The sequence below is a fragment of the Plecotus auritus genome, assembly GCF_963455305.1.
Source record: "Plecotus auritus genome assembly, chromosome: 4".
Taxonomy (NCBI): Eukaryota; Metazoa; Chordata; class Mammalia; order Chiroptera; family Vespertilionidae; genus Plecotus; species Plecotus auritus.
The window spans coordinates 3,028,711-3,047,619 of record NC_137775.1 but is presented as its reverse complement, the minus strand read 5'-3'; the positions used below and the strand labels follow the sequence as shown (position 1 = coordinate 3,047,619).

Sequence of the window (18,909 nt, the reverse complement as noted above, 5' to 3'; positions counted from 1 at the left end):
GGAGGTGGGGACAGGGACCGGGGTATGGACTCAGGGAGCACAGGAGGAGGTGGGGACAGGGACCGGGGTATGGACTCAGGGAGCACAGGAGGAGGGAGCACAGGAGGAGGTGGGGACAGGGACCGGGGTGTGGACTCAGGGAGCACAGGAGGAGGGCGCACAGGAGGAGGTGGGGACAGGGACCGGGGCATGGACTCAGGGCGCACAGGAGGAGGTGGGGACAGGGACCGGGGTATGGACTCAGGGAGCACAGGAGGAGGGCGCACAGGAGGAGGTGGGGACAGGGACCAGGGTATGGACTCAGGGAGCACAGGAGGAGGGAGCACAGGAGGAGGTGGGGACAGGGACCGGGGTATGGACTCAGGGAGCACAGGAGGAGGTGGGGACAGGGACCGGGGTATGGACTCAGGGAGCACAGGAGGAGGGAGCACAGGAGGAGGTGGGGACAGGGACCGGGGTATGGACTCAGGGAGCACAGGAGGAGTGCGCACAGGAGGAGGTGGGGACAGGGACCGGGGTATGGACTCAGGGAGCACAGGAGGAGGTGGGGACAGGGACCGGGGTATGGACTCAGGGAGCACAGGAGGAGGGCGCACAGGAGGAGGTGGGGACAGGGACCGGGGCATGGACTCAGGGAGCACAGGAGGAGGTGGGGACAGGGACCGGGGTGTGGACTCAGGGAGCACAGGAGGAGGTGGGGACAGGGACCGGGGCATGGACTCAGGGAGCACAGGAGGAGGGCGCACAGGAGGAGGTGGGGAACAGGGGACATTGCTCTGTAGGCCAAGGCTATGACTTCGATCTCTGTCTAAGTGCAAGGTCGGGTAGTAAAGAATTATTAGGGAAGAAAAGAGATCCAATCTATGTTTTAAAAAGAGAACCCCAGTAGCCACATTAGTGGTGGCAAGAGAGAAAGCAAGGTTCCAGGAAAAGGGTTCTCACAGAAACACAAACACACAAGATGTACTCTGCCGCTAACCCAACCACTCTGTGGATGAATTGGATGTGGGGGCGTGGGAGGGGGAGGACGGGAAATCGATCGGGTTTTTATTTTAGTAATCCTGTAGAATGAGGCGTCCTTCACTGAGACAGAGAGGATTCGTGGAGAAACATGTTTCCGGGGGGAAAGCAAGAGCTTAGCTGTGAACATGTTAAGTTGGAGACATATTAAGTGAACATATTAAGTTGGAGACATATTAAGTGAACATGTTAAGTTCAAGAAACATCCACGTGGAGCTGTCAAGCACATAATTTGGATAAAGGAGAAGGGGCACGGAGGGGAGAGCCAAGCTAGACCCACAAGTTTGGGAGTTATCAGCACACAGATGGTGTTTAAAGCCCTGGGAACGCAATGGAAAGGGAAGGTAACGAGAACCCGGTGCCAAGCTATGAGGAGCCTACAAGCTGGTCAGATGCAGGCCAGAAAGGCACGATCACAACAGAGAGAACTTACGCATCACACGAGCATGTAAACACCCACAGCCTTTTAGCATACTCTCCGGATGCTGCTCTTACTGCTAACGTGGCTTCCTTAAAATACGTTCTTAGTGATTTGAGAGGGAGAAGGAGAGAGAGAGAGAAGGAGAGAGAAACACTGATCAGTTGCCTTCCTTATGTACCCCAACCTGGGACTAAACCAGCCGTGGGCAAACTTTTTGACTCGAGGGCCACCATGGGTTCTTAAACTGGACCGGAGGGCCGGAACAAAAGCATGGATGGAGTGTTTGTGTGAACTAATATAAATTCAAAGTAAAGGAGCGGAGGGGAGAGCAAGAGAACCCCCCGCTCTTTCAGCTCCGCGGGCCGGATAGAACAGCCGAACGGGCCGGATCCGGCCCGCGGGCCGTAGTTTGCCCACGGCTGGACTAAACCCACAACCCAGGCATGTGCCCTGACGGGGAATCGAACTGACAACCTGTTGGTGCCCAGGGCAACTCTCAACCAACCGAGCCACACCGGCCGGGTCTGCAAAGGGTGTGTTTGGCGGCTTGGTGACTGAGAACACTCTTCCTCGTGGTCAATATCCCCCATCATCTTCAGTCGCCAGCTACTGCTCTGGGCGCGGTCTCAGAGACAATGGCATTGCGGAAACAGCCTTCGTTATTGCCACTAATTTTAAGTAAACGCTTTCATTTCCCTATTCTTAAATATCGATGGAATTCCCAGCTGGAAAATACAGCTTTTGAAACGTTTTTACTTTAAAAGGCGATTGGTAAGTTATGCAAACATTTTGAACTCTAAAACGTTTGTGTTACGAGGACACTCATTATAGAGGAAACGAAAAATACGAATATACAGGGTGGGGCAAAAGTAGATTTACAGTTGTGAGTACGAAAAAGACAGAGTTTGTTCTTGTATTATTATTTCTTAATTATTGTGCCGTTTTCCGTACGAACAACTGTAAACCTATTTCTGCCCCACCATGTATTAGTGATTAAAACCTGTGACATAGCCGTAGCCGGTCTTGCTCAGTGGATAGAGCGTCGGCCTGCGGACCAAAGGGTCCCGGTTCCATTCCACTCAAGGGCACCTACCTTGGAGGAAGGTCCTCCCGAGGCTGGGCCCTGGTTAGGGCACGTGCAGGAGGCAACCAATCAATGAGTTTCTCTCACATCAATTGTTTCTCTCTGTCTTTCCCTCTCTTCCACTCTCTCTAAAAATCAATGGAGAAATACCTTTGGGTGATGATTAACAACAACAACAACAAAAAAAAACCTGTGACACAAACTGTGGCAGGCCTTCAGACTGATTCGGTAAAGTATTTTTTTAATTTTATTTTATATTTTATTGATATTTTACAGAGAGGAAGGGAGAGAGGGATAGAGAGCTAGAAACATCGATGAGAGAGAAACATCGATGAGAGAGAAACATCGATCAGCTGCCTCCTGCACACCTCCCACTGGGGATGTGCCCGCAACCAAGGTACATGCCCTTGACCAGGATCGAACCCGGGACCCTTCAGTCCGCAGGCCGACACTCCATCCACTGAGCCAAACCGGTTTCAGCTCGGTAAAGTATTTTTAATTAAAACCTTAAACAACACCTGGACGTACACAGAACATCCCCACCCCTCCGGTCCCCCAGTGTAGCTGACATCAGAAGGCACGCCACAGTCACCCTGCAGGCTGCTCTCAGCCTTGGAACCCTGCCATGGAAGCCGCCCTGCCCTGCCCTGGCCAATGGCGTGCCACAGGGCCTGGCTTACCCATAAGGCATTTCTCTTGCTGCTGGACCCTGGTGAAGGGACAGCCTCATCTCTTAAGGTCGCTTAGTTAGGGGGTAGTATTTGTCCCTTTGCACATTTGTGCCCTCTCGCTCCCATTAGCAATTATTTAAACAGTATTTCCACCTGCATCCCAGCCCTGTTCCTTACAGGCACTCCTTAGCAATAAGGGACACACCTGAGATGTTCTGCCATCAGGCACGTCAACAGACAGAAATTAAACAGGAGGCTGTGCTCCGCACACACGAGGAAGGCAGGCCATGGCAGGAAAACCATGTCTCTCGTGATCTAGGCTTGTCACACTGGTGTGACCCAGGCTGTGACCAGGACTGACTTCCCTGGTCTCCGCTTCCTCCCACATGAAAGGAGTGGTCTGACCAAGTGTAACAGCGATCCTGAGGAGCAAAGCCAGCCAACATTTGAGAGCACTGTCATTAAAGTTTTATTCATATTTTACATGTTTCCTTGCAGGTTAATATGATGACAGGAAGGGCTGGACACGCTTCTCAACTTCATTAACAGTGACTCCCTTCCCCTACTAAACTCATTAATTAAGAGGCTATATTTAGGTTTAAAAGGTAGCATTTCATTATGTGAAAGATCATAGGTGGTTCTTGGTGTCTGAGTGCAGTGAAAACCTTTAAAAAAGTTTTTACTTGATTATGTTAGCCACATAACTAGAAATTATATATATGTGTGTGTGTGTGTGTGTGTGTGTGTATTCTCATATATATTCATATATATATATATAGATATATACAAATATACACACACACACACACACATATATATAATTTTGGGTTAAAAATCACAGTCTAACACTATATTCATAATTATTTCAAAAGAGCAGCCATTCAGTTAGCTGTGAAAGTTCATAAAGGGTCAGCACATGACGATTCCAAATTAGAAACAGGAATGTCTAGGGCAGGGGTGGGCAAACTTTTTGACTCGAGGGCCACAATGGGTTCTTAAACTGGACCAGAGGGCCGGAACAAAAGCATGGATGGAGTGTTTGTGTGAACTAATATAAATTCAAAGTAAAGGAGTGGAGGGGAGAGCAAGAGAACCCGATAGAACAACCGGATCCGGCCCGCGAGCCATAGTTTGCCCACGGCTGGTAGGCAATGTCATAATAAACCTCCAGATGTCAAACAGGGGCGGAGCCCAAGCAGATACTAGACTGCAGCCTGGCCGTGTCTTATATTTGACAAATAGAACATCAAGGTCCTCAGAAATGAAGTGACTCTCAATAAAGTCCCAGGTCCAGTGATCACAAACATGAATCACAGCCACTCTCACGCCCCTCCCAGTGCTCTGTCCACGAAGACGCTCTGCCTTCTGATTTTCACACCTGCTCCTGCTCTGCCGTAAATCACAGCTGCACACCTGCGTAACCGAAATGGCACAGATATCAATTGCCCACGCGTGTTCATTCAGCTTCATCAGTGTGCACTCAGAAAGAAGCGCCGCCTCTTTCTCAGACATTTCACTGACATGAATAAGATGCCCTCGATCGGAGCCCAGAGGGAGAAGCAAACAAACAGAAAATTATAAACACCGAAGTTGCTCAGTGAGAGAGATGTCCACTGGGTATTCAGGCACCAAAATCCTATCTAATAAAGAGGCAAAATGCAAATTGACCATCACTCCAACACACAAGATGGCCGACCCCATGTGGTCAAAGATCCTGCCCCCATGTGGACACAAGATGGCCACCACAAGATGGCCAGCAGGGGAGGGCAGTTGTGGGCGATCAGGCCAGCAGGGGAGGGTAGTTGGGAGGGACCAGGCCAGCAAGGGAGGGCAGTTAGGGGTGACTGGGCTGGCAGAGGAGGGCAGTTGGGAGCAACCAGACCTGCAGGAGAGGACAGTTGGGGGGGACCCAAGCCTGCAGGGGAGGACAGTTGGGGTGACCAGGCCAGCAGGGGAGGGCAGTTAGAGGTGACCAGGCTGGCAGGGGAGGGCAGTTAGGGGCAATTGGACTGGCAGGGGAGCAGTTAGGTGTCAATCAGGCTGGCAGGGGAGTGGTTAGGGGGTGATCAGGTTGGCAGGCAGAAGCGGTTAGGGGCAATCAGGCAGGCAGGCAGGCGAGCAGTTGGGGGCCAGCAGTCCTGGATTGTGAGAGGGGTCCCAGATTGGAGAGGGTGCAGGCTGGGCTGAGGGACACATATACACCCATGCACAAATTTCGTGCACTGGGCCTCTAGTAGAGTAATAATGAGGATGATAACAGAGCATTTCCAGGTACCAGAGGAGACCTCTAAGAGGGGGGGTGTCTGGTTTGAGCCCTAACTGGTGGATCTTTAACCAGAGGGGACCAGGAAGAGGACAGGTAGCGTAGCAGATCACCACCACGGGCAGGGCTGGAGGCTGAGGCCAGGATGGCATTGATAACGCTGCCGTCTCGGCTCACAAAGCCATCTGCACTTGACCTCAGCCAAAAGGCCCAGACCTGAGCACAGGAAGCCAAGATGGAGCTGGCTGGCAGGCTGGCCGGGCTGCAGGGCCTTTCACTAAGGACTGTGGGTGTTCTTTTGGGCAACGGTGGCTATTACAACAGTTTCCATCAGGGGACCGCCAGGGTCATTTTTTGGTCATTTTATAGGTGCCTTCAGAACAGATTAACTCACAGAGACTGTGGTGCAATGTGCTAACACTGTACTGATTTTAATCTAGAAAATTAACAAAGTAGATCTAAAAGAGGTAGGATCCAAAATACCTCCTGCTGCCAATGCTTTACTGGGAAAAGAGACATTATTGGTCAGGAAGCGCCAGTCGCTGCCTCCCCAGGTCATTTCCCTCTGCCTGGGTGCTCGCAGCCCCATTCCCCTCTGCCCGGGTGCTCACAGCCCCCCGTGCCTGGGTGCTCACAGCCCCCTCTGCCTGGGTGCTCACAGACCTCTCTGCCCGGGTGCTCACAGCCCTCCCCCCCCTGCCCCGGTCCTCAGAGCCCCTTCTGCCAGCCTGGACCCTGGCACCTTCACTTTGGACCCAGTCCTTCACAAGCTCCTTTACAAACGGTCCCATCTGTGCCTTGGGATGGCCACGTGGGTTCCTCGGGTGGAAACAGAACCTAGGCCTCAGTGAGCCATGCTGAAGACGTGACCTTTCAAGGAAAAATCTACATCCTGACTTCCTGGTTACGGTTACCTCTCACAGAATTAAAGCGCTCAGGTTTTACTACACATGCTTGGCCTGGAGGGCTCTCTGGCTACATAAACCCACCGCAGGCTGACACCAGGAGACTGCAGAGGCCCTCCGCCTGCCCGCCCTGATGGCCCCGGCAGGGGGACACTTTGCCTTGGTCACAGGTGGGGTGAGGGAAACATCCTCGTGGGGGAAACAGCAATGCTCACAGCACTGGGCACTACAGACTCCTTTCGGAGTGTCCTCAGACACCTACCAAAGGTCCTATCCGAGAGAAAACTAGGATCAATCCTATTCCAAAACAGAATTAAAGGCATCCTTCTGGGTCTTTCAGTAAAATCAGCCAGGAAATCATGAATTGTAATATTTGTTACATAGACATACATTACCTATCGGTTTATTTTGAAATATTTTTGGAGAGCCCCGCCCCCGCAGCCCCCTGTGAGCGCAGTGCCTCTCTGGTTCTCCATGGCGCACCCTGGTGGCTGGGTCCGCCATGGCCAAGGCCTCTGCCCACGGCCACGCCCACGCCCACGGGGCGGAGCATCTAGGCCTGCGCTGCGCTGCGGGGCTGGGCCAGGGCGGTGCTTCTGGGGCCCGGAGGCCCAGCCCAGGGAGCGGAGGGGCTCTGCGGGGGAGAGCGCACACCTCCTCCCTGAAGCCCCAGAAGCCTGTGCGCAGGAGGGCGGGCGCCCAGAGGGCGGCAGGGCCTGGGGAAGGGCGTGTGCCGCAGGGCGGCCGCGAGGCACTGGGCGGTTTGCTGACCGTTCGCCGACCGGATAACGGCTGCCGGCGGCGAGTCCGCGGTGCCACCACCGGCATGGGCTGCGCCCCGAGCGTCCACATTTCCTCGGAGGCCCCGGGTGCGTACCTGGGTGGCAAAGAGGCCGAGGGCGCGCAGGACCCCTGGGCGCTGCTGGAGGGCACTGGCGCCCTGGCCCCCACCTTCCCCGCGGACCCCTACCTGCCTCGCGGCAAGATAGCCGTGTCGGACCTGCAGTTTGGCCCCATGAGGTTTCATCCGGATCAACTCCAGGTCCTGTTAGTGTTCAACAAGGAGGATAACCAGTGCAAGGCGTTCCGCCAGGCCTGCGACCAGGCGGGGTTCAAGTGCACGCTGACCAAGGAGATGCAGGCGGTCCTGGCCTGCTTCCTGTCGGCGCACCACGACATCGTCATCCTGGACCACAGAAACCCCCGGCAGCTGGACGCGCGGGCGCTGTGCAGGGCCATTCGATCGTCCAAGGTTTCAGAAAACACCGTCATTATCGGGGTGGTGCGCAGGCGGGATGGGGACCTGCCCGTGATGCCCCTCATCTCCGCCGGCTTCACCAGGCGCTACGTGGAGAACCCCAGCCTCCTGGCCTGCTACACGGAGCTGCTGCAGCTGCAGTTTGGGGAGGTGCGATCCCAACTGAAGCTCAGGGCTTGCAACTCAATATTCACGGCCTTGGAGAAAAGCCAGGACGCCATTGAGATCACAGGCCAGGACCACCTGGTGCAGTACGTGAACCCGGCCTTTGAAACCACAATGGGCTGTGACTCCCACGAGCTGATAGGGAAGGAGTTAGCCAAGTTACCTGCCGCCGAGAAGAAGTCTGAGTTGTTCGATACGATAAATGCATGCATCAAGACGGGCAAGGGGTGGCAAGGAGTCTACTGTGCCAGAAACGGAGACAACACCCAGCAGGATGTGAAGGTCATCCCCGTCAACGGACAGGGCGGGAAGATTAGACACTACGTGTCCATCATCAGGCTGAGCGACAGAAACAGTAAGGCTGAGAAGATGCCCAGAAGCATTCGGACTGACTCGCAAACAGACAGCCAGTTAGGGAAACTGAGGGACAGGAGGAAAAGCTCAGTTGGCGCCAGGAGCGTGGGCTCCCGGGCAAGTGAGGTGGCCAACCAGAGACGCCACTCCTCGCTGGCCCGGATCCAGTCCGTGACCATGGAGGCGCCCATCACCAAGGTGATCAACATCATCAGCGCCGCCCAGGAAAACAGCTCCGTGTCCGTGACAGAGGCCCTGGACCGGGCGCTGGAGATCCTGAGAACCACTGAATTATATTCCCCGCAGTTCGGGGCGAAGGATGAGGATCCTCACGCCAACGACCTCATCGGGGGCCTGATATCCGATGGTCTGCGAAGACTCTCTGGGAACGAGTACGCTCTTTCAGCCAAAATCCCGCCGCGAGCGTCCAGCAGCATCATCACCCCCATGTCCCTCCACGACGTCCCGCTGCACATCGCCGAGGCCCTGGAGAACGAGGACTCCTGGGACTTCGATATTTTTGAGCTGGAGGCCGCCACGCAGAAACGGGCTCTGAGCTATCTCGCTATGAAAATCTTTGCTCGCTTTGGCGTCTGTGAGTTGTTAAAGTGCCCGGAGACGACGCTGAGGCTGTGGCTGCAGGTCATCGAGTCCACGTACCATGCCTCCAACCCCTACCACAACTCCAGCCACGCCGCTGACGTGCTCCACGCCACCTCCTACTTCCTGTCCCAAGACAGGGTGAAGCGCGCGTTAGATTCGGTGGACGAGGCCGCCGCCCTCATCGCAGCCGTGGTCCACGACCTGGACCACCCGGGGAGGACCAACCCCTTCCTGTGCAACTCGGACAGCGAGCTGGCCCTCCTGTACAACGACTTCGCGGTGCTGGAGAGCCACCACGCGAGCCTGGCCTTCCAGCTGACCCTCAGAGACGACAAGAGCAACATCTTCAAGAACATGGAGAGGAGTGACTACCGGACGCTGCGCCAGGCCATCATCGACATGGTCCTGGCCACGGAGATGACCAAGCACTTCGAGCACGTCAACAAGTTTGCCAACAGCGTCGTCAAGCCCTTGGCAGAGCTGGAAGAGCGTGAGGAGACGGAGGCAGTGCGAGCGGACATCAATGCGATGCTCAGGACTCCAGAGAACCGGTCGATGATCAAACGCATGATGATCAAGTGCGCCGACGTGTCCAACCCCTGCCGGCCCTTGGAGCAGTGCATCCAGTGGGCCGCGCGCATCTCGGAGGAGTATTTTTCTCAGACGGATGAGGAAAAGCAGCGGAACTTACCTGTGGTGATGCCCGCTTTTGACAGGAAAACCTGCAGCATCCCCAAGTCCCAGATGTCCTTCATCAGCTACTTCATCATAGACATGTACGACGCGTGGGACAACTTTGTGGACCTCCCCGTGCTGCTGCACCACCTGGACAACAACTTTAGATACTGGAAGGACCTCGACGAAATGAGCGTGCGGGGCCTCCGCCCACCCCCGAACTAGGACAGGGAAGGGCCCCTGTGCAGAGAGCACCCTACCCGCTCGTGTGCTTCGCCAGGACTCTGCCAATGACATGAGAACGGAACACTAGTTTCATAAAATTTTATCAGTGACTTCTCCAAAATGTTGTCTAATTTTGTAGAGTGTTTATACCAAATATTCTTATGGAAACAAACAGCCAAAAGGGGATATTTACTCACTTGACTTTTTTTTTTAAAACCAACCTGTATCCACCTTCAGTGGTAATGTCTAATTCCAGATATTTATGAAGGTTCTGTATCTGCACACTTTCAATAAATGCAGCACCATTACAAATGACACGTGAGGACATATCGCGGCACTTGTCATTTCATTTTAAACTTAAAAAAGCTTAAAAAAATGTTTATGGAAACCTGTATTTCCAGTGGCTGTGCTACTGGCCTCGCACGCTCATTTCGTGACCTGAAATAACGTGTTCTGTGCCCCCCGCCCCCGCCCGCCCCCCGGCCTCAGGACCTCGCCTGTCTATGTGATCTGCTCATGAACAACCAACACTGTGCACATTCCACAAAAGGCGATGCAGATGTTTCACTGGATTCCTGTCGGACATATCGACTATAGATTCTCTAATAAATGGCCCTTGAGTTGCTCACCTTTCTCACAATCATCTCTGTGAATTCTGTTTACAATGATCGATATTGCCTGCTGGGTCCTTCATATAAATACCTCTAAAATCTCCACAGAGACCCACAGTAGCATCCAGTCAGCCCCACTCGGCTCTGCATCCTACGGCCGTAAAACACAAACCCTGATGCCATTCCCTCCCTCGGTGAAAATCCTTTGGGTTCCGTTGCTTTCATGATGAAGGCCAACCTCCCCATGGAGTGCACGAGACCATGAGGACTTGATCCTCCCCTGCGTCTTCAGCCTGGGTCCTCACCCTACACTCCCCGCGGAACCACAGCCCAATTCCCAGGGTCCCAGACACAACGCTGTCTCACCTCCATGCCTTCGCACACACTGTTCCCCCTGCTGACTCGCTCTTAAAGCACAACAGGAAGGAGTGATCAACCCGGAAATGTTTGCAGAGTTATGCACAATTATTAATAAAAAACTAAAATAGCATGCTGCCCAGAAATACCGAAAAATAAGCCAGGGTTTCGACACTGGGAGACAGCTACTCACTGGAATAGTGGTAAGCGATGGGCAGAGAAACAGAGTTACCTAGTGTGAAATATTCAGACTGAACTGGGCACCTCACAGACCTTCCTTAGGTAATCATAGCTTTTCTTTAGGAAATGGACTACTTCCTCTACGTTTTGGCTAAGAGGAGAATTGAGACAGGATTTGACAGCTCTCAGGGCATCTTAGTAACTAAAGATTTACCACCCATCTGTGGGTTCAGTTTCTTTCTTCTAAAATAAAGTAAAAGTGGCAGAAATAAATGCCTGTCACTTCTAAACATGACCCTAAAAGATAAAACATAACGGGGGAAAACGATGACAGTTTTTACTACCCAAATCTTTAAAATATCAGTGAACCAACACACACACAAAGACATCCATACCAATGAAAAAACAAATCACCAAGTAGAAAAATAGTCAGAAGCAAGGACAGAGCCATATCTGTATAAATAGCGTTGCCAAATCAACATAAAAAGTTAAATACACAAATAAATAAGCAAAGGTATGGACAGATAACTTAAAAAAAATAAAGATGAGCAATAACGTAATGAACGACATAGAAAAGAATCTTGGTTTGACTTGTGAAATGTGCAAAGACTAGAAGGAAGCTACACTCTGTGTCCATGAGGGTCTGCAAACAACTCCCCCACCCCCACCCCCCACCCCCGATCCTGCTGGCAGGAACATAAACGCCCATTCAGCAGGTCATGGGGTTTCAAATGTGTAATATGCTCTTTAAACCAGCATTAACTCCCAGGGAGGTATCCAGAGGAAAGACTTACATGAATGAAGGACTATTTAGTGATGAAAAATAGCAATCCCAAATCCAAACCTCAATCTGTTATGAAGTGAAAACTATATACAAAACAGTGTTACATAAGCCTCGGTTTTGAGTGAAAACATCACAGGTGCCTGCTGGGAGTGGTCCAGAGGGTTCCACATCGCAAGTGTGACGGTAGCATCACTTGTATGTACACGTAAGTGTGATCTTTATTATCCTTTTTGCACTTTCTACCTTTTATACATATTTAAGCAAAGTACAAGCATTTTCTGTAATCAGCTTACAGCACTGTTTTTAAAATAAAGATTTTGTTTCGAGGACAATAAATTTAGGAAAATTATATATGGACTGAGAAAGCAATGCATCCATGGAAAAGAAAAAGTCAGTTTTAAATTACTGATCACATATTCTGTTTGTCACTTTGACTATTTTTTTCAAATGGCTTCAATATAACAAAGCCTTAAATGGCTGGCCCCACGCATTCTTGGCTTGATTTTTTACACATAGTGCATTTTAAGGGCTGCTCATTTGATTGCATTCCTTTCATTTAAACTCATCTCATCAAAATGCAGAATTCCTAAGAGCCATTTTATCTCCCCAAACCCCACATTTAAATCTAATTTATGTCTTCTATTTCTTCGTAAAAGGAAAACACACTTTACTAAAAGTCAGTGAACTTAAGCTGTAAAAGGCCAAGGCTGACGGAGAAGTGAAATGCCCTGAGAATAAAAGCGCCCCGGCCTCAGCTCGCACCCAGCAAGCTGACTCCCCTGCAGAAGGCCCCCCCCACCCCGCCCGTCAGCCCTCTGCAGCACGCCTGCGCCTGCACCGCCCCTTCCTGACTCCAAAGCCCTCCCGCTTCCTCACCCGGGAGTGAGTGATGAGCTGCTCACAGTCACACGCTTCTCCAGACCCGAGACCGGCCGGGCTGATCCCAACCTCGCCCTTCCCTACTCCTCCGTGCCCGCCTGGGTGTTTCCTCAGCATCCCTTCCCCATAGGGGTCCTGCGGGTGGACCTCAGCTTTCTGCTCCGCCAGAGGTCTGCCCCCGCCTGCCTGCCGCTCAGGGTGCTCCGCACGAGCTGCATGGTTCCGGCCTCCTCCCAGGCTCTGCCTCTGCCCAGGGCCTTCCCCGAAGCTCCTGCCGTCCTGCATCTGGAACCAACGCCCGTCCTCCCTGCCAAGCCATCCGCCCTGCGCGCCCGCCCGCTCCTCCCATCCTGTGACGTCAAGTCCAGCCAACCTCTCGCTAAGTTTCAAGGCTGACACCACGCTTGCCGGTTCCTCCACCTGGAGCGCCCTTTGGACTCTTTGGTCGGCCAGGCCTAGCAAATGCCCAGGTTCCTTCAAGACCAAGTTCCCACCTCCTTGTCTGGGCAAAACGCACACACACACACACACACACACACACGCACACACACACACACACACGCACGCACGCACACGCACGCACGCACACACACACGCACGCACGCACACGCGCGCGCGCACACACACACACACACGCACACACACACGCACACACACATACACACACGCACACACACACACGCACACACACGCACACACGCACACACGCGCGCACACATTCACACACACACACGCACACATTCACACACACGCACACACACACACGCGCACACATTCACACACACACGCACACATTCACACACACACACACGCACACACACGCACACACACGCGCGCACGCGCACACACACACAGAGTTATCTGGCTTATGTTGTAACTGTTGGTTTACATGTCTTTCTTCTCTAAGCTCCTTAAGGGAATGCCATACCTGAGTGTCTATAGACACTCACTACCTCCCCGGATCAGCAATAGCCCACATCACAGTCTCCGTAAGCCTGCTGCATAAATCAAGGACAACCCATCAGGAAACTGACAGTTATTGGTAGACAATGTCCTCCGTACGACACACGTCCTTTAACACATATCAGGTATGCGTGGGGCGGGCTTCCGAGGCTGGAGTGTCTGAGGGTCCGCGGGACACCCTGCACCTCCGGAGGCCGGAACCATCACCCTGGAGGGCGCTTGGACAGTGCGGAGTGACTCCAAGGAGGGCCTTGGAACTGGGAGGAATTTAGCTACTGCCAAAGCTAGTCCTGGGTGACAGTTCCTGCGGCATGATGGTGACCATGATGACAGAGAAAAACGGAAAACCCCTAGGGTGCCCACAGTGCGTGTCCGGAGGGGGCCGGGAAAGGTTGTGTGTGTCTGAGAAGGTCCATGGTGTTGTGTTAGCCAATAAGTAAAGTGAGGCCAGTAGGGGAGGCCCCTTTTCCATAGAGGCCTTGGGGCTCCACTCACCTGATAGCTGGGAGCTTCCATATCGCCAAGAGAAAGGTGACCACCAGCAAGGTCATGACCCTGAGCCTCTGGCTAGACGACTGGGGCCTTTCTGATTTCTCCGGAGCCCTCCCCTCCACAAGATCTGCGACGCGCATCACTCAGCTGCAGGGCTGAGCACACAGTGGGGCACCACGCGCACCTGTTGGGCTGAGAGGACTCTGACTGTGTGCTCCTCGGGTACAAGGAAGGAAGTTCCAGGAACGGCTCTCCCCGGGAGAGCCAAACACCCCCATCGGGCTCTGGACAGGTGTCACCAGAAGTGAGGACACCGACCCAAAGGCTAATAAGGAGATTAAATGTATGAAAAAGAGGAAGGAGACTAATACAGATTTGACTTCCTTTTCCCAAAAGAATATCAAGCGTCTGAGATGGGAGAGGTTAAGTGAAGGGCCAAGGAGATGGTTAGATTCATTTATAAGTGATTTGCTTTTGAGGAGAGGTTCTGAAAGATTATTTAACTCAGGATGGACAGTAAAATGTTCGAGGCCTTTCTGTGGGAATTAATGAGAACGTGGAGACGGATACTAAATGCCTAACTCGCCAATGCCATGGTCCAAAGAAGAAAAGGAAGCCAATCTTGCTGAGGAACGTACATAACAATTTGCAGATCTTCATAGACAAAGATAATTATTAAACTTGGGTTTAATTGGTTTTTCCAACTTACAGAGTTGGGGACGGCAAAGGAAATAAGTTACCCAGAACTACCTGTTCTTTTTCATCCAATTTGCTCTTTTTCATCCAATTTGCTCAGTTCTGCCAGGGCCGGCCAGGCTGTGATGCAGGGATTGGCCAGAAAAACCCAGGGGAGGCCAGCCCTGGCTCCGGAGCCCTGAGCAGATGCCCTTGCTCACAAAGGGCTGTCAAAGCAAAGAATGTACACAGACCTACATAGAAAATTGAGTTGTTTATTCCTAAGCAGAGAGTGCTAACCCCTTTAGTCAAGTCATTTAAATTCCCTGTGGTTAAATCCCTTATGTGTAAAACATAAACAAACATGTAAATCTCTTTGATGCCATTATTAAGCATTTCACACATCGCGCAGCAATCTGGAGGGAGACAGACGCAGAGGGGCTCCAAGATGACTCTTGTAAAGTGGGCCTTGCAGGACCATCCTGCCGGCTACGAAGTCCTCACTGTTTCAAAGAGCTTAAACTGGTAAAAAAAAAAAAATGGCCCTACGTATTTTGAAAGGTAAAATGAAATTCAATGGGATGAAAATGCATGTCCACATGACTCCAAACACATCAGAGCGGACACATTCTCTATGCCGTGGCTGTTCTAGTTTCAGGAATTAACGATCCCGAGGATAACATGCCCTGACTAGGGACCCTGCATCTCCGGTTCCACACTCACCCTGCCATGTAGACAGCCCCAGGGTCCCTACAAGAAAAGCGAGTTATGAATAGAAATCCATGGCCAGGACCAAGTTCAAGTTGAAATTTGCATGACAATGTCTGCCCTGCTTTGATCCCTCCCAAAGCCAGAGCCAGAGCTCTTAAACTCCCTTCGCTTTGCATTTTAATGAAGGATGTGATGGACCCGGGTTTGTGTTTATTGGAGCTTCTGGATCCCACCCGAGGTGACTGTAGAGCTGGGTGCCCAGGAGGCCTCCACAGCTCACAGACTGGTTTCAATGGCACCTTACAGATCTCCAAACTGAAATGCCGCAGCAAGAATACTCATCCTTTAAACCAGGGGGCCTCAGACTTTTTAAACAGGGGCCAGTTCACTGTCCCTCAGACCGTGGGAGGGCCGGACTGTAGTTTAAAAAAAAAACTATGAACAAATTCCTATGCGCACTGCGGGCCCGGGACGCGTCCGCTGCTAAGCAGGACAGGCAGCGGCACCAGGCGGGCCGGATACATGTCCTCGGCGGGCCGCATGTGGCCCGCGGGCCGTAGTTTGAGGATGCCTGCTTTAAACTGTTACTGCGCTATCTTCTCACCTGTGTGTGATGTTAGCCCCTATGGAAACGTGGCCACTCTATGGGGGGAAATGCGGAGAGCCTCGGGGTTCAGTCGGCCTTTGAGGTAACCAGCAAGAAGAGGCAGCACACAGGAAAACTGAGAAACCCTTTGTGGACTGATTCCTAGCTCCGGGGGTCCCTCTCCTCCCACAAAAACACACACCGACCCCTACCTGCCCCATCCCGCGGGGGGAGAAAAAGAACTTTCTACCCCAAGGAGCTCGGCTGCTGGGAAGAGAACAAGTCTATTCCCGGGAGGCCTCCCCTAAACACCACAGGGGTGTTTCCCTGACAAATCCCACAATTATTCCCAAAATGCACGTGTGCACCTGGGGGCGCTCATGCACTCAGAACCTCCTTCTCTCTCCCGGGGGGGCGGCCATTCCAAAGGGTCACCCCGCTCCCCACACTCTCTGAGCACACACAAAGGTTCCACACTCAAATGAAAAGAGCTGTCAGCTAAGCAAGTGACCCTCTAAAGCAGTGGTTCTCAACCTTCCTAATGCCGCGACCCTTTCATACAGTTCCTCATGTGGTGGGGACCCCCAGCCATAAAATTATTTTCGTTGCTACTTCATAACTGTAATTTTGCTGCTGTGATGAATCGTAATGTAAATATCTGTGTTTTCCCATGGTCTTAGGCGACCCTGCTAGCGGTTCTCAACCTGTGGGTCGCGACCGCTGCTGTAGAGCCTAAGACCATCGGAAAACACAGATATTTACATTACAATCCATAACAGTAGCAAAATTACAGTTATGAAGTAGCAACGAAAATAATTTGATGGTTGGGGGTCACCACCACATGAGGAACTGTATTAAAGGGTCGCGGCATCAGGAAGGTTGAGAACCACTGCTCCAAAGCAAGGAAAATAATTTAAAAATAAAAAGGAACAACCTCAGAAAAGCCACATGGACATGGAGCCCTCCCTCCGTATTCTGCAATCCGTAGACACGGCCTGGTCACAGCATTTGGCGGGCTGTAGCTGAGTGACGTGGGGATGCCTGCGGACAGAGAACTCACACCCCACACGCAAATACTCCCTCTGTGATTAGTGAGTCAGCAACGTCAGCTGCTGAGGGCATTACTCCGTGGACTCCTGCCCAGCCCCTGAGAGAGTTTAGACACAGACGGTCCTGCTGAGGGACAGTATTTGTGAAAAGGTCACCAGGCAAAAATCTTCAGGGTAACACCACTTGCTTCTGGACCCCGGAGTCAGAAAGTGAGTCACAGGTAACAATGGAGCTAATTTCCATTTGGCTATCATTATATTCACCTTCACTAAATGATTCAGAAAAGAAAACCAGCCACTTGACAAAGATGGGGCATCTGTTATAAAAGCATTGCCAGAATATTGTCTCAATCAGTGGTCGGCAAACTGCGGCTCGCGAGCCACATGCGGCTCTTTGGCCCCTTGAGTTTTTAGCAAAGGCCAGCTTAGGAGTACCCTAATTAAGGTAATAACAATGTACCTACCTATATAGTTTAAGTGTAAAAAATTTGGCTCTCAAAAGAAATTTCAATCGTTGTACTGTTGATATTTGGCTCTGCTGACTAATGAGTTTGCCGACCACTGGTCTAAATTATTTAACTTTTCAGGGCCCACAAAATAAATGCTGTTATTAAACTGTAATAGAAATTGCATTTTATTTTTATCAGATACTAATTACATAACCATGTTTAGCCCAGGGAATACACTGAAATAAATTAATACTCACTCACAATAAATATGTCAGCACACCTAAAACTGCTGATTGTTTGACCAAATGAATTCATTTCCCTGACGCATTAAATTTCCCCTTCACCAGGGCTGCATTCAATTCTTCTGTGCTCAGCACACCGATTCCAAATTCCTGAAAATTCCTGACTCCATTCATTTTTCCATCAATATTTACTCCAAGTTTCCTGAGAGCCACGTTGAGCGCCGGGCATTGGTGTTCACAGAATCATTTTCCCAGCTTATCAAAATTCCACCCGTCTCTCATTTTCTATTAGCAATACTCTGTGTGCAGTATGAATAACAAGACAGAACAACGCTCAGTAAATGTTAGCAGTCACTTGGGTGGCCTCATTCCGGGGGGAACACGCTGAGCATCCATAGCTTTGTCATGTAGTTATCACAGCAACCGCATCATCGCAGTGTTGCTCTCCTCTCCCAGAGCACAGAAGCAGAAGCTGGTTTAGGAGGGTGAGCGGCTAACTAACCTACGGTCACCTGGGACTGAACGGAGGACATGGTGCTCACACCCCGTGAGCCTGAATCCCTACCCTCTGGTGATGGGGGGCAAGTCAAAAGTAAATTCAGTACACAAGATTAAGGAGATGCGAATTTGGGGGACATTAGAATACTGCGAAGTACCGCGTCTGGAAAGAAGCATGGTTAAGCAGCTCAGACGTGGTCATACCCTGGTCTCAGCTGCCAGAGGCCGTTGCTTTGCAGGGGGCGCTGCTGAAAGGAGGTGGTCCCCTTCGAAGGCGTTTCCTTTAGCCACCGATGCAGCCCGGGGCACCGCCGAGCTGTGCTGCTGTGGCCGTGAGAAGTCTGCCTTCAGATGTGCGAGGAGGGGGCATGCGTGCCCGCGATGGAGGACACTGTCTATTAAACCAGGGACTCAGCGCCTGAGTAACACGGTCGCCGTCGCCGTGACCCGGTGGCGAGCCGTGTCCGGGAGTCTCAGGAGGGAAAGACGCCCCTGCCATCCTTTCCCCGCTGCGTTCAGGGGAGTCAGCCAGGGGCCTGGGTGCCCCCGAGGGGCTGCGGGCCGCATTCTCATGTTACGGCCTCACATGTGAAATCTAATATCAGGAGGCGAACAGGTTCCTAATCTAATACACGGCTGCCTTTCCCTGAAGCAGCAGGGCTGGCTCTGTGAGGATCAGGTGTGTCTGAGGGAGAAGAATGGCCGGATGTACCGGAGCTGTGGGAGGCTGAGAGGAAAGGACCTGTCCTTGATGATGTATGGAATGAAGGGGCTTCCATGGGCCTCTGC

At 52.0% G+C, this 18,909-nt stretch overlaps 2 protein-coding genes across 11 annotated transcripts in view; one reads left to right on the top strand and one right to left on the bottom strand.

Moving 5' to 3' along the window:
• PRKN (parkin RBR E3 ubiquitin protein ligase) overlaps positions 1 to 18,909 on the bottom strand; it is a 638,297-nt gene that overhangs the window by 525,061 nt on the left and 94,327 nt on the right. The gene's annotated exons all lie outside the window — the stretch shown is intronic.
• Positions 7,191 to 9,644, top strand: LOC308247270 (high affinity cAMP-specific and IBMX-insensitive 3',5'-cyclic phosphodiesterase 8A-like; the record flags this gene model as incomplete). The annotated part of the gene is made up of 1 exon (XM_080666147.1): positions 7,191 to 9,644. One exon carries the CDS (start codon positions 7,191 to 7,193, stop codon positions 9,642 to 9,644), a length of 2,454 nt encoding a protein of 817 aa, XP_080522273.1.